The 15,453-nt window shown below is 36.4% G+C and overlaps 3 protein-coding genes across 12 annotated transcripts in view; 1 reads left to right on the top strand and 2 right to left on the bottom strand.

The window, feature by feature from the left end:
- The window catches only part of LOC111387942, a 3,994-nt gene extending 3,042 nt beyond the window's left edge, over positions 1 to 952 (top strand). The window contains exons 3-4 of the mRNA XM_023012575.1: positions 254 to 530; positions 683 to 952. Coding sequence (XP_022868343.1) covers positions 254 to 530; positions 683 to 736 — 331 coding nt within the window. The 3' untranslated portion in view covers positions 737 to 952. The remainder of the gene's footprint in view (positions 1 to 253; positions 531 to 682) is intronic.
- Positions 953 to 3,738: 2,786 nt separating this feature from the next.
- Positions 3,739 to 5,722, bottom strand: LOC111387960 (transcription factor MYBC1-like). The gene has a single exon (XM_023012596.1). It carries the CDS (start codon positions 4,808 to 4,810, stop codon positions 3,941 to 3,943), a length of 870 nt encoding a protein of 289 aa, XP_022868364.1. The 5' UTR covers positions 4,811 to 5,722; the 3' UTR covers positions 3,739 to 3,940.
- An 833-nt stretch (positions 5,723 to 6,555) lies between these two features.
- Positions 6,556 to 12,345, bottom strand: LOC111387961 (calmodulin-interacting protein 111-like). 10 transcript variants are annotated; one of them, XR_002701485.1, is made up of 5 exons: positions 9,050 to 12,343; positions 8,810 to 8,890; positions 8,539 to 8,708; positions 8,227 to 8,411; positions 6,556 to 7,295 (listed from the first exon to the last, which is right to left on the bottom strand). XR_002701485.1 is itself a non-coding variant. In XM_023012601.1 (5 exons), the coding sequence occupies exons 1-5, from the start codon at positions 9,223 to 9,225 to the stop codon at positions 8,322 to 8,324; spliced, it is 432 nt and encodes a 143-aa protein (XP_022868369.1). In that variant the 5' UTR covers positions 9,226 to 12,345; the 3' UTR covers positions 6,556 to 8,321. The 10 variants fall into 10 exon arrangements, 8 of the variants coding, with proteins under 8 accessions (XP_022868369.1, XP_022868366.1, XP_022868367.1 ...); XR_002701486.1 differs by having other exon boundaries at positions 6,556 to 6,896; XM_023012601.1 differs by having other exon boundaries at positions 6,556 to 8,411; positions 9,050 to 9,136; positions 9,222 to 12,345.
- Positions 12,346 to 15,453: the final 3,108 nt, after the last annotated feature.

Below are 15,453 nucleotides of genomic sequence, written 5' to 3'. Positions count from 1 at the left end.
CACACATGGTCCTAGTTCCTTCCCCTTTCTTCTCAATCTTATAGACTTGCACTTTTACAGTCACTACACTCGAATCGTATGTTTGTGGAATACTTCTACAGCACCACCCATTTTCAGTTCGTAGAACTTTTATAGCATATTATAAAATGTTGGGAAATTCAATTTAAGGAGCATTTACTTAATGATGTTACAAGTTATTACACTATATAATGATGCTAATGCACATGTCCTCTTTAATATCATGCGAATGCAGATATGTTAAGAACTTACCGAGCATTCAAAGTTTCAACGTAGCACCAATTAATGTTCCGAAATACCCACCTCCATTCATGCAATATGACTCCGTTATTCCTCGGCTGGGTCAGATGCCTGTGGCTCAAGCTTCCATCAATTACAGGAGCCCTGTTATGAGCCCTTACCATGCAATGGGATTGAATCAGACTCCTAGGGGTGCTTTGTACATGCAGTGGCCTTCCCAGTCGACGATGTATGCACAGTCATATGATCACTTGAGGCAGACCATTTTTCAGGTAGGCACAAGCTTCATTCTCCTTAGCTGTTCTTTTAATTCTTTCAGGGATCACCATGGATTTTGTATTGAAAAGTGTGAGCCTCTACTTCGTTAGAAAGAAAATGTATTTGCAATTTTTACAATTAATTCAACTGGCTCTGTTTCTTGTAGGCTCCCTTCTATCAGCAGCCACTAAGTTTTGAACACATTCAGAACCATACATGACAATCAAATTATAAGCTGGGGGAATTTCTGTATTACTGAAGGAGCTACTGTTTTTTGTCCGATGTAGATTTTCTTGATTTAGGTGAACCGTCAGATTTAATGTAGCTTCATTCTCCATATAATTCTGGACTGACTATATTGTTTGTAGAGATTTGATACTACTGAATGTCTATCTGTGATAATTATAAATTATTGGGTGTCAGCCTTGCCATATCAGTTATTTTGCTCAATATAAGGGGATAATGGGGGGTCTACAACAGTATTTGGAACGGTAAAAAGCAGAAAACGCCAAGGGCGGCTGTTGGGTGACACAATTATAGAGTTCTTTAATATCATTGAGTACATTGTAGTTGAAATACTGCATACTGCGACTACTAGGATCGGTTTAGGGTTGTCTTGTAGCAATTTTTTGCAAAATTTTACTGTTTTTGATCCTTCATTGCTCAACTATGCTTAATTTGACCAAGCCTGCTTGTTTGGAATAGATTTTTTAATATGAAAAATGATTTTTTTATTATTATTTTTTTTTAAATAAGAAAATGTGTAGTTGAAAAGTGGATATAAGTTGTGGATGCTGTAGAATGAGAGGTTGAAAATGGTTTTGTTGAAGAAACGATTTTTCAAAAAATTTGTGCCCAACAAGTTGGCTTGGGCCAACGTAATTCAGAAGTGTAATTGTAATTTATTAATTTGTAGTGTCTTTTTGATATGGTAAGATTTCCTCCTTTTTTTGGTGCAGCTACGTTCTAAATTCCTATTGAGCTTAAAATTCTCAATATATATATATATACACATACACACACAAACAATATACTATATTAATTAAAAATACTAACAAATCGAAAAATCTAATTTGGAACCGAACAGGAACCATTGTTTCCTCATCACCACCATGGCAACGAACTTCATTGTAACCACCACTGCTTGCCTCCGTACCACAACCTTCCACGCCCTCTAATATTTAAATTTTAGAAAGTTTGATTTTTCAGAAATGAAAAATTATGGTTGGAGCAATTCGATTTTCAAATCTATACTTCATTTTTATACCTCAGATTGAATTTTTTTTTCTTTTTTTTTTCGTGGGTAAATTTGGTCGCGGTTGAAGTTGTTGGGAAGTGGTGATGGTTAAAGTAGTTGTGCTTTGGGATGATTTAGGGTTCGGAAGTGGAGATTTATGATGGTGGTGCGATGTGTAGATCCACTAGTGATGTTGGTGATTTAGGCTGGAATTGGTGGTTTATATATGCATGAATAAAGCCACTTAGTCAAGCTTAAAAACAGGTGGCGAGAAGAGTCAGAAAATAATTGTGTATTTTTATTTTAATTTTTCAAATTGTCCAATCATGTTTCGACACGTGTTTCACTTGGATTTAAGCTTGAATGTATAACGTGATTGTATATACATTCACTGTGATGCAATCTCAATAAAATTTAACACTTGTTATCATCTGGGTTAATTACAATGGAGAGATTAACTAGTGAATTATAGGATTCACAGATACACAAAAGCTTGAAGTACATTAGCCATTTAAACCTACAGAGGAAAGAGGAACTAAAAATAAATAAAAAAATGTGTAACGATCGTAAATGCATACAAGTCATCTGAATTCCAAATAGAATAATCAATAAAGTTTTGGGCTTCATTAGTTTTCGCAACTTTGACATTAAAACATTATAAAATTGATCTGTGTTCAAAGGAGAGGAAATCTATTGCTTTATTCCTAACAGAAAAGATGGATTAGGTGCAAATGGTGGTATATTTCTGAGAGATTTCTTTCCATATTCTAATTGAAACATTTCTAATCTAATCTAAACTTGAAATATGGACATCTCCGTCTGTGTCTGTCTGCAAAAACTAGAAATCCACTTGTGGCCTATTCAAAACCAAAATATTCTCAGCAATAAGGATCCCATCTTCATGGAAAGGTAAAGAAGAATTTATACCAACGTTTTAATTCATCATATACTTAACTGATGGATGAAATTATAACTCTTTTAACCCTAAAATAAATCGTTACAGGTAAATCGTGGCAAAATCACATTTACTTGAAAACGAGTTCTTCCCCCATCGAAAAGATTTTCCTAAAGCCAATCATCCCTTAGGCTTCTGTAGGATATCATCTAGCAAACCATAGTTTTTTAGGGTACTCCTAGGAACAGATCTAGTGGAGACGGCTTACTTGTGTAAAAACTTCATATCGTCCTGCTACCTTGATTTCATACTTTGAGTACGTCTTATTTACAAATTCTTCAAAGATTGATTGAGAATTATGGGGATCGAAAAAGTTTCAATGGGACATGTTTAACCGAGTAAAACAAATGCATCATGCTTAATCATCTAAAAACATATGCTCAGGAATTTGAACTCGAGAAACGGCAAAATTACATGACAACCTCGCTTTCTAACTATTAGTGTGTGTTTGGCAAGCAATATTAAATACGAATGAAGAATATAACAAACAAGATTTTAGCTTCCTTTTCTTCAATAATATATATAAAAACAAGCTATCACAGTATAAAGCATTAACTTCGGCCGCACTTCAAAGAAGCTGAGATTAAAGTTACTTCAATGCATTTTCAAATGAAGAAACTGCACATTCGATTAATGCCCCAAATTTTTTACATCTCTAGGAACTATATGCAATAAGCTAGCACTCCCCTAAAATCTACTCCCTTGAGAAAAATTCAAAGGAAATGCTGTCACAGCATATCAGCCATACAACAATTTACAAGAAGTAGGACTCTCCTCTACACCAAACTAAGAAACAAGAGAACTATTTTCTACTTATTGCCTCTCAAAGTGACAACCAAGCGATTATTGGTTCATGGAGTAAGAACGATGTGAATTATATTACTACGTGGATTATTATCTGCCATCAGAAGCTAAAATGGATACCACATAATGCTACTGACAACTTACTTAACTTATGCTAACGGACTAAAATCAATGGACTAGATTAACAGACAACAAAATTTTCACCATGCAACAGTTGATTCCAATAGAAATAAAGTGAGATTTACAATAAGGTATTTTCATGACAATTGGATGCCAATTACTCAACTTACTGCATCAGAATAGCTAAAAATGCCATTAACAAGAAAAGGCAGTTAAAGTCTAAAACTAAATTGAAACTCCAATGACAGATTTTTCACTAGGACGCGAAACGAAGGAGATGAGAAAAATGCAGAACAATTACCCTGCGTTTAATCATTTCCGGTTGGAAAAAGGGTGAGGACTTTCCTCCCATTTGTAGGGGTAGCTGACTCCAAATCCTCCAGATGTGGTGCAATAACAGAACCATTACTGCTGTGAACCGGATGGGACGGCCTAATGAACGGATGTTCAAATGGCACATTCGATGGTGAAGTCCCCAAATGCCTAAATTGCTGTAGTGGATAGTGGTGCAGCCCTGGACCTGGCCCTGGCCCTACCACTGGCATTGGATGATGATGATTCATTGAGGCCACCGGCACAAAGGGCAAGAAATGGTCAGAATTTTGCCTGTTTGGGTTCAAAAAATGAGCAGGCACAGGGGAGCTGGCGAACAAACGGTCAGTTGCAGGGTCCACACCTCCAGGGCTATTGTTGCCAACGGCACTTCCATTACTGGACATCCTCCTTAGATAAAGCCTGTATTTCTGCAAATGGCTGGCAACGTTCTCTCTGGTGAGGCCATCCACACTCATCAACTGCATAATGGTTTTGGGAACGGCATTCTTGATCCCCAAATGAGCCACAGCATCTACAAATCTTTTATGGAGTTGTGGTGTCCACACGAGCCGTGGCCTCTTCAGGGTGCGCGCCGGTTCATCTGAGCCCAACCCGCCTCCGCCTCCACCGCCACCTCCGCCCAACTCAGCCGAGTCTGAGGAGTTGGGTTGGGAGGAGAGAGCCGTGGGTTGAGGCAGCAGAGGCGGTGGCGGAGGTGGAGTGCTTTGGTAGTTATGGTTCCGAATATCAAATACAAGTGCAAGATCAGGGGTTATTAGGGATTGGGATAAGGGCATCAGTTCTTCAGGTGAAGGCAGTTCTTCTTCCCATTTGGCAAACCAATTGGAATCCTCTTCCCTCATACTTATTCCCTCTTCTTGGATATAATGAAATTTTCTTGTGGGACAGAGTTTCTCTTCTTCTGAGTTTCAAGATTCTGTATAACTAATCTAAATCAAAATATAGAATAACATATATGGGCAAAATTTCTATTCTTTCCTTCCTCTATCTTCCATTGAAGAAAGATTTGATTTTGGAGATAATAGAGTAATATATGTCTGTGTGTGAAAGAGGGAGTCACCGCCGGGAACGGTGGTGGCGGAAGATGGTGGCGATCGAGGTGGATCTTATTTTCTTGTTTTCAGCTTTAATACTCATTAAAAGATGATTTTTATGGGAATGGTACTGTGTTCTCTGCTGTTTCAATTTTCAAAAATGAAATCTTATTTTCCAATAATTCACACACACACACAAAAACACATGTATGTATATTTGTATCTCTGTCCTAAGAGACACAGAAACCATTCTATGTCTTGGAGCGTGAACTACACGCTGAATTTTCATTGGATTTGAACAAGGAAACGTGGGGTGACTGGTGATTTTCTGATAGATTATTGAAGGAAAAGGTCCAAAGATACGTTCTTTCGAAGTGTGTAACACACGCTCTTTGAGGGAATTTGAGGGAATAAATATTTGTTGATGGATGGAGTTTCTTTGTACTTGTGTAGTAGGGTGAGGAGTAGGGAGAATCTGATTAGGATTGGGAATAAATGTAATAATGAATTTTTGGAAAAGGGAGTTTTCTTGACTTGTTTTTGATGTTGGACGTGGGAACTACATGACTTTTTTTATGGGATTATTTAGTTGAGAGTCAATTTTAACATCACAAAACTAGTGTATATTAAGAGCCCACTTGGCGTACAGGGTATCTTCACAAGGATCTTACAAGTCACACATAATAGAAGGGGTGAGTATTTTTTTGGTAATAAAACTCACGTGAGGTGGGTGGATGGGTATTTTTTTGATAATATTTTACTCATCCCATCTGAGTATTCTGAAATTGTCCTGTGAAGCATTATTCTATACATACAAACTAACACATATTAAATATGCCAACTTGAGATACCTCTCAGATTCTAATTTTAAAGGTTGAACTCCAATCTTGAGTGTCTCCACTGTCTCGCTCCTGGAGCATCGTGAGAGAGGCAAATCGCGAGATATGTATCAGCAGGTCAGGAAACAAGAGCTTGCTTGTACATTAGTGCCCACAAAGAGTCCAACTCCATATTTTAAGAATCGAACCCCCCACACTGCGACTACCAACAAGACTGAGACTATTTCACTCTTGTGCTTTACACCATTGAAATATGCCCCGGAGGGCTTCAGATTCCAATTTTCATAAGAAGTCGGTATATTGACGAAATGGATAGAACAAGTAAAACTCTCGTGGCAGTAAATTCTTGAATAATAATTTAAACTTAAATTTGGTACTTATTTCGAGACCACAAAAGTAAATTTTATAATTAAAGTATAACTTGATTGCTTATATTATTTTTGGTTGCTCAATGTTGTCAGTGGATGTTTGGTTGCAAATATAATGGTCCGATGGACATGAAGATTCTTCGTATTCAAAGACATCAGAGGTTAATGGGGTCTTGCTTCAATTATAAGTGAACATATGAACAAATAATCTCTCCAAAAAAGGCAATGAATCTTAAATAATAAATGTTTAATATGCAATATTAAACACGAATAAGTAGTGCAATTTTTCTTCAACATAACTTGCAGTGAGGGAAAAGTGGAAAATCTTCAACTCAAAATTTCATGATAGTTTGTAACCAGTTATATCATTCTTTCTACTTGTACTCTTGGTATTATTACATAAAATTTATTTAAAAAATAAATAAATTGGCCTGCAATAACCCAACTAATTGTATCATAAACATCATTCCAAATTAAATTAATCCGCGTAAAACAAATGGAGCAATAAGAAAAATAATCCTAATATGGAGGGCCGCGAAAAGTTAAAAAGGGATCTCAATTGTATCAACTAATTTTAAGATTAACTTCTAAATATATCCATCTACAAAATCAGTACAATTGATGTCTGGTAAGGGCATCGCCCAACTCTACAACTCCCATTCTTTGGACAGATCAGCTAAATATTACCTGTACAGGTGAATAATGTAATAATGCAATCAAGAATCTCGATACTCATACCCAAACTTTTACAAATGAAATGCACGATCAATTAACATGGGACCCCAAAATTAATGAAGAGGACATGGAAATATCAGCTCAAGAAGAATGGTTGTAAAATGGTTTTGGGGAGCCGGTACAGAAAACGAACAGTAGATTGTAGGTGAATAATGTAATAATGCAGTCAAGAATCTCAATCCTCATACCCAAACTTTTACAAATGAAACGCAAGATCAATTAACATGGGACCCAAAATTAATGAAGAGAACATGGAAATATGTCACATACAGATCAGCTGAAGAAGAATATGGTTGTCAAATGGTTTTTGGGAGCCGGTACAGAAAACAAACAGTAGATTGTATTAGGCTCCTGCTCCACCAAATAACATGAATAGTTTCAGATGACACTTCAAATGAAAGAAGAGGTTGTAAGTGGGAGGAAAAAAAAAATAAAAAAATACAACTCTCGAGTGTTTGACACAGCATTAAATTGTAGTAGATGGTATAACGGCCAATATTTGAGCTTCTTTTTCTTGTTTAGTATCCGTTCCCGTTAAAACCACTTTTCCAAATGTGCAATCTAGGAACAAAACTAACTGATGATCTAATCAACCTCAGGAAAATGGCAAGGAAAATCCCTAGGAGTTCCAGTTTAAAATGGCATGAGATTTCAAGGACAGAGTTGGAAAGACATGTTGAATGACTTCAGAAATTCATGTTCTTGACATCTATGCATTTCATGCTAGCTGTCGATGTATAGTTGTTTATTACACAAATTATTCATTTTCTTGGTTCACTAGAATAAGACTCCTATTTTGATTGCACTCGTTGAATTACAGAAATGAACAAAATTTTCTTCTCTTTAAGATGTCAATGGTAATTAAAAAAGGAATACTTGCCATCAATTTCACCCATCAAATAGGCAGAATTGTTAGGTGCGGTTTATAACTTAAGGACTTCTACATATTTAATCCTCTTAAAATGAATTATGATTGTGTTACAAGTGTAGGAAGGGGAAAAGGCGACGGATGGACTGTTGTATCTGCAATTTTGGATAGAAGACACTCGTTTTCTTTTGAATTTCCTTCACACGTTAAGAGAAGTTGAGCAGAAGGTTGGAAAAAAGAATTACTTAATAGATTTACAAGACGTTACTTTTTGAGACAACCAAAATTAGAAGGCCATCCTGGTAAAGAGGAAGTACGATGAAAAACAGCATATTAAAATCACCAAATAGTCTAACACAAAGAAATAGAAAACGTAAATGATCTTCCACAAATCTACAATGGAGAAAGACATACCAGATAGAGATATGATTTGGTTTCCTCGAGCAAGATTGATGAGCCCAATATTTTTCATAGGGAGTTGAGTAAAAACGTGTCAGAAACTCCATAGACTACTTCTCAAAAAGCTCATAATCAGATGGCTGGACTTCTTGTATCACAGCTCTCAAATGATCCATTGTTATTACCCCGTCAGTTGGATCCTCCTCGTACCATGAGATAACATAGAGAACTAAAGACATTATAAAGAAGAAAAATTTATTTATCTTTTGATTATTTATTTTGATTAGCACTCACTACTCAACACCCCTCCAAGGCTGATACACCTACATCATTGCAGATTTTTTTAATTTCAGCACCAGTATATCCTTCAGTAAGATGAGCAAGTTCTTCAATGTATACATCAGAACTACAAGCCCTCCGGCGCAAACGAACAACGAATATATACTCGCAATCATTTTCATCTGGTAGTCTGATATAAAGAAGTCGATCAAAACATCCTACCGAAATTCTAATTAAAATACTATATAGCTATTGGATTTTACCATAAAATGTTGCATAGCAACAATCAACATCAAATCACTAGACATCAGGCTAGTACCTGGTCTTAGAAGAGCAGGGTCAATCTTATCTGGCCGATTTGTAGCAGCAATAATAGTGAAATCAACCCTTCCACGCACACCTACCAGCAAAATATTGAAATACTCAGAACATAAGATAAAGATACTTTTAAGAAGGTTTTTTCAATCAGTAAAAAATCTCACAATAAACAATTTCTATAACAATAGATGTCTATATAAACAAGAATTATTCACAAAAGATGGATTCCGAATTTAGTTACCATCCAATTCATTAAGTAATTGAGTTATAACTTGATCACCAACTGAAACCTCATCACCTTCTTCCCCACGAGCTGTGACTAGTCCATCTATTTCATCAAAAAATATCATTGATAGGGACGTTGCCTGTGCCTTTTTAAATAAAGATTTTACATTCTTTTCGGATTCACCAACCCATTTGTCATAAAGCTGAGGGCCCTTTACTGCATGAAAATTCCATCCCGGCTTCACAAGCTACTACACAAGCCATTAGAGTTTTGCTGCATCCTGGAGGACCAAACAACAATATGCCAGGAGGGTGGGTCCCAAATTTGTTTGATAGCATCCTTATGTTTCTGAGGCCACAAAACAGCTTGCATTAATTCCATTTTAGACACCCTCTGGCCACCAAAATCTTCGCATCCAACTTTTAGGAAGTCAAGTTTTACCCGTAGATGAAGAGTAAGTAAACCATGGACTAAAGAAGAATGAAAAGAGAGAAGTAACTGACAAACTATGTTAAATTGTAACAATGACCATTATCATCATCAAACAGCTGAAATTTCTGAAGTATGACAGTCTGAGATAACAAAGGGGTAAGGAATCATGTGATTTACATAATTTAGAATCAAATACATTAACACATCCATGAATATCATCCATAAAAATAAGACGAAATTCGACTACTTCAGATTAGAGATTATAAAGGACCCTGGGTAAACATGAAATAACCTAAGTGCTTGTTTGGTAGGGATTTTGATAATTGATTTTTTGACCATTAGAGATAAAGTGGATCCTACCTGTAAGAGAAAAATTCAAAAATGATAGTTGAAATAGTGAAATAATGATCAAAAAATTGATTTTAATTAGTTTAAAATCTATACCAAACAAGCACTAAAAGGGGAAGGGGGGGTCTACATAATTCTTACGTCCCTCCTGGCTGCCTACAGTGATGCACATATTTGTAAGGCTATAACTTTTACATTACTTGGCTAAAATCGTTAACCGATTAATTTCAATGTTACCTTGCTTATCCCACATGATTAGAGATTATGATTTCCAATACACTTAACATTGACATAAATTGAGAAAGTGTATAAAGCAATGCCATCGAAATAAAACATTTCAGATGTCCTAGATCTTAGGCCTACTATGTTGCATGACTTTCATGTTGAATTTGTTAGTTCTCCCTCAATTACATAAGATTCCACGATTTACCACATTGTTCTCTAGGGCCATTATTCGATTGCACACTCTTCCTATTAACATTAGGAGGTTACCCACTAATTATCGATATGCTGTGTCAGCTTATCATTCTATTGATAATGTTCTTAAATTTCATGACAAGTTAAAAGGTCAAATTAAAAGGTCAAATCATTTCCAATCATCAAATTTTTGAACTTACTTTCGACGTACAATATAAGTTAAGGTATTCTTATGATAATTACTATACTTTATTGCGTATCTCTTTTATCCGATTTCCCAAAAATGTGAAGAAAAAGTTTGTTGATCTCTCATATAAAGATTTCCTATTTGAGTGGCCATATCACTTTAGTAAAAGTTATATTTTGTATAAGAATTGTTTCCTAATCGGGGCCCATTCGAGCCTTCTATGTTGCAATCTTTTGTCTGTACAGGGCAGCCTTCGGTGCTAACTTCTTATGCTCCTTATTGTGCATAATCACATGAAGATTTTGGAAATAAGATGCATGAGTGTTTATTATTTTGAGATCAGTATCGGTATTTGATTAAAAAGAGAGATCGTCCTCCTTGGGTGGATAATATCCATGAGGATAAGCCACAGCTTTCACTGTTATCAATTGTTGAACTTCGATATTTGATTCTTCAAAAAGATCGTCCCCCGTAACATGAGTTTAAATGCTTAGCACTGAATGAAGATATGGTATGGAACCTTTTTGGTATCATGTCGACCGCAGCTTTTTGTGTTTTGTCCACTCGACGGGGTCAAGATTTCTCCCACCACAGGAGAGTTGATGCGAACATCCATTTATTATTTTATGTTTGCATTTTGACTATTATTTATGTTATATTATTGGATTTGGCCTAAGCCCTTTGAGGTTTTTTTTAGGGGTTTGTTTTGCTATTTAAATCTAGTTTGTCGTGAAATTGAAACAGTTGATGATTGAATAAATTTTTGGTGGATTGTGGCAAAATTCCTCTCTTTTCTAGTCTATTCTATTGGATTTTCTATCGTTCTTTCTTTAATCTCTTCTTCATAGATTTGTTTTCTTTCTCCTTTAATTGTGTCAGTTGATCCTGCATCACTCATGCTACAGAATTAGTTAATATATCTATCTCCCATATATGTTACATGTGGAAATCACGTACTAATTATAGGAGATTGTAATATATGTTGTATGGAATAATCAGAGTTAGTTTAGGAAATAATTTTGCCTTTCTTAAGATAGAATGTTTTCTTTCCTTCCAAATCAATTGTATTGTAGTATATAAAGAGAGATCGAGGTGTAAGATATTTATTAAAAAAAAAAATGGTATTTTCTCTGTTTTCTACGTGGTATTAGAGCACGGGTAAATTCAAACCCGGCTATCAATGGTAGAAACCACTGCCAATAGTAAAAACTCAACCACCCTCCATTCCGAAACTAGTGAGACCGAATCTGTTCACCCTGTGACTTCAATTGAAGTTGATAATTCTGCTTTTCAACTCACAATCGAGAAGCTCAATGGTAGGAATTATAGAGAATGGGCTCAATCCATTAAGTTAGTGGTCGAAGGGAAAGGAAAAAGTGGGTACCTTACCGGCGAAATGAAGCAACCTGCGGATCCCGTTCTCCAACAAAAATGGAATCTAAAAATTCTATGTTTATGTCATGGCTTGTCAACTCTATGGTACCTTCAATCAGCAAGATTTACCTCTTCATGGCAACTGCAAAGGATATATGGGATAGCCTTCGTGAGATGTACTCCGACACAGAGGATGCATCCCAAATTTTCGAAATTGAGACCAAACTCTGGAAGGCAAAGCAAGGAGACCGAAGTGTCACTGAATACCATATGGAGATGACCTCTTTATGGCAGGAATTAGACCTTAGTATGGATGAACAGTGGAATTGCCCTAGTTCGCTATAAGAAGAGGGTAGAGAATGAACGATTGTATGAATTCTTGGCTGGATTGGACAGAAAACTCAATGACGTGAGGGGCCAAATTCTCAGTCGCCGGTCATTGCCATCCACCCGGGACGCCTTCGCTGAAGTCTGACGAGAGGAGAGTTGCCGATCCATTATGTTGAAGAAGGAAGGAGTTGGGTCTGATGAAGGTTTTGATGGGTCGGCCCTATTGTCTGATTTTTAATGAGCCTACTAGATCTCATGAAGTTGGGCCTAAAGGAATTGTTGCCAAGGCAAAAAGGAATTTACATGATGGGTCTAAATATAGTGGGCCTGATTTGGGAGCCCAAATACTTAGAATGACAAAAAAAATTGGAGCCAGCCCAAGACAACAAACTGGTCGCCTATGGTGCGAACACCGTAAAAAACCTAGACATAAGCGGACACTTGTTGGGATTTGCATGGAAAGCCATCCGATCGAAAACTAAGACAGAACACTAGAAATCACGGCTACCAAGCTGTAGTCAATTCCTCTGAAACACAAAATTCCACTTTCAACAATGCATTTAGTCCTGAATAGCTAGAACAACTGTGCAAAATATTCTTCAACTTTCAATCACCTAACTCTTCAAGTTCGTTGGCTCATAGAGGTAATATCCTAAGAAGCTTTAATACCACCTTACTTTCAAAAATACCATGGATTATCGATTCAGGTGCTTCCGATCACATGACGGCTCATACCACCTATTTATTTCATACTCACCTTGTGCTGGCAATTTTAAAGTTAAAACTGCAGATTGTTCTCTATCAGATGGTTCTATATCCCCAGTGGCTGAAAAAAGGAGTATTCGAATCTCTAATTTGATTACACTAAAAAATGTACTACATGTCCCAAATCTATCATGCAATTTATAGTCCATCAGTTAATTAACAAAAAGTTTAAATTCTCTACTAATTTTTTTCCTTTTCACTGTGTCTGTCAGGATCTATCATTGGGGAAAACGATTGACAGTGTTAAAGAGTGTGAGGAGTTCTACTACTTTGACGAGACTAATGTGAGTCAACAACGTCGATTTGCTAGTTGTGATTCTGTTTTTGTTCCTAAGAATAGTGATATTCTTTTATGGCATTATAGAATGTGTCATCCTATTTTTCAATAACTAAGACATGTATTTACTTCAATTTTTTCGAATAAAACGTCTTTTGATCTTAAATGTGACATTTGTAAGCTTGCAAAACATCATCGCTCGTCGTTCCCAAAATCTATGTATAAACTCTCTAGACCATTCATCTTAATACACAGTGATCTATGGGGACCCTCTTGAACCCCTAATCGTACCCACACAAAGTGGTTTGTCACATTTATCGAGGACCATACTAGACTTTGTTGGGTTTTCAGGGGCTAGTACAGCAAACAGGGGTTTCAATTCCCACAGAGCAAGTGGGAAATCAAAAAGACTAGCGAACTAAAGACTTTCCGTGAGCATAAAACTCCTGTATGGTCTTTATCGGGAAAAACCTGGCCTGATTTAACAGTAGTGGATTTTGAAAACTAAAGCGCACACTAGAAAGTGGGTTCCTCACTGACGGCTTCTCTCTTCTCGAGAATCCATACATCCCTTACCAGTGTATAGACAGCTATCTCTCGAGCACAGGTTTAGGTTCGGCCTCAATGGGAAAAGAAAATGGAGCACCTAACAATGCATCTTCACAGACCAAGAACTACAAGATCACCCTTTTCATTCTGGGGTGACAAAGGGATCGTACCATTCGAGCCTTTTTTTTTTCATGCTTTTCCTACACTACAACACTTCATTTGTAGATAGTTTTTTTTGTTTTTTTGCCATTTGCCAATGAATCTGTACCTTGTGGAATCCTGTAAAAAAATCTGTGAACATTCCCTTGTACTTGTAACATTACTCATCATGTAAAAGGAAACTTCAAATTCATATTTTTCCAAAGGAAAAACTCTATCACAGCAGGATCTTAGATTGCATCCATCAAGAAAACGACGAAGAAATTCAATATCTAAATGAACATCCAATGCTCCATCAAATAAAAATCTTGACACTCCAAGAAGTTGAAACTCTAAAGCCATTATACACCAATTCTACAACATATTCGGAGTGAAGGATTAAATTTGCAGACTGACTAGAACTGAAAGAACTTCATAAAGTGACCGGCTAAAAGATTTCTCTTACATTTTATTAGAAGAGGTAAGCAAATGACCTGTATTTGAATAGATATAATGACCAAAGCCTTGTATTCAGTCGTTCTCTTACGTACTATCTGCTATGAGAGAGTCCATCTTGAACTTCATAGCTTTCTGTTGCTTCCTTCAGGATTCAAATCCAAGCCAATTGAACTAGGATTTAAATTAAGTATCTCACATGACACAGGTCGTATATTCGAATATTGGAGGAAGCGACAAAAAGCTGTGAGGTGAAAGATGAGCTCAGACTCCCCAGAGCGGACAATACATATGATATAACGATTTGGGCATGAGGCCCAAGTCGTTAGAATATAGGTCGCAGCTTGAAACTAGAAAACTTTAGCAACAACCAAAATCAATATCTGGGAGTGTGTCTTACACCAGCTCTGTGATTGGTTGGTCTAGATAAACGTGATATAGGTCAGTTGATGATGCCCCTGGTTTCTCAAGAAGTGGAAATATTGTGGGAGAAAGATGAAAGGGTGGAAGGATACGCAATAATTGAGCATTGATATATTCTTCGTGCACAATAAAGCTACCGTTGATTAAAGACACTGCAGTGTAACACATGCAATAGCCCTATAATTTTGAGAAAACAAATAATTATCATTTGCTTTCAAAATTCTAAAGTAGACTACCACAAATTCGTTGAAAATGCAAAAGTTTTGTTAAAATCCCTAAACTATGTTTAAATGAATGTTCTGTTTTCTTCTAAACATCCAAAAAGTCCAAGTTTATAACTCGATAACCATAATAGATTTAAATACATATTCGTTCTTGATCTTGTTAGGAAATCTTACTAGTACGTAATGTGCTAAGTGCTAACATCTTAAGGACCATTCAACAGTTTGATGAAGTCTTAGACTATGGCTTAAAGATCATCTTATCAATTTCCCCCAAGATTTAGCCTAGATGATTAAACAGTTCAGGACCTCGAGAATTTAAGAAGTCAAAGCATCATAAAAAACCATATAGTGTACTCATAGTAAACAAGCATCACAGATAATGAGTGATATATGCCAAAAAGAGAACAGGATAAGTAAGCAGGCAGTAGTAGATATGGAGTAGGTTTTCACTATTCAGTGGTTAGAGGTAAGGGTTTATTATGCAGGGGGTTTCTTCACT

This window comes from Olea europaea, unplaced genomic scaffold, assembly GCF_002742605.1.
Source record: "Olea europaea var. sylvestris unplaced genomic scaffold, O_europaea_v1 scaffold439, whole genome shotgun sequence".
Lineage (NCBI taxonomy): Eukaryota > Viridiplantae > Streptophyta > Magnoliopsida > Lamiales > Oleaceae > Olea > Olea europaea.
Note: the sequence above shows the minus strand (reverse complement) of the source record. Positions and strands in the feature narration are given on the sequence as shown.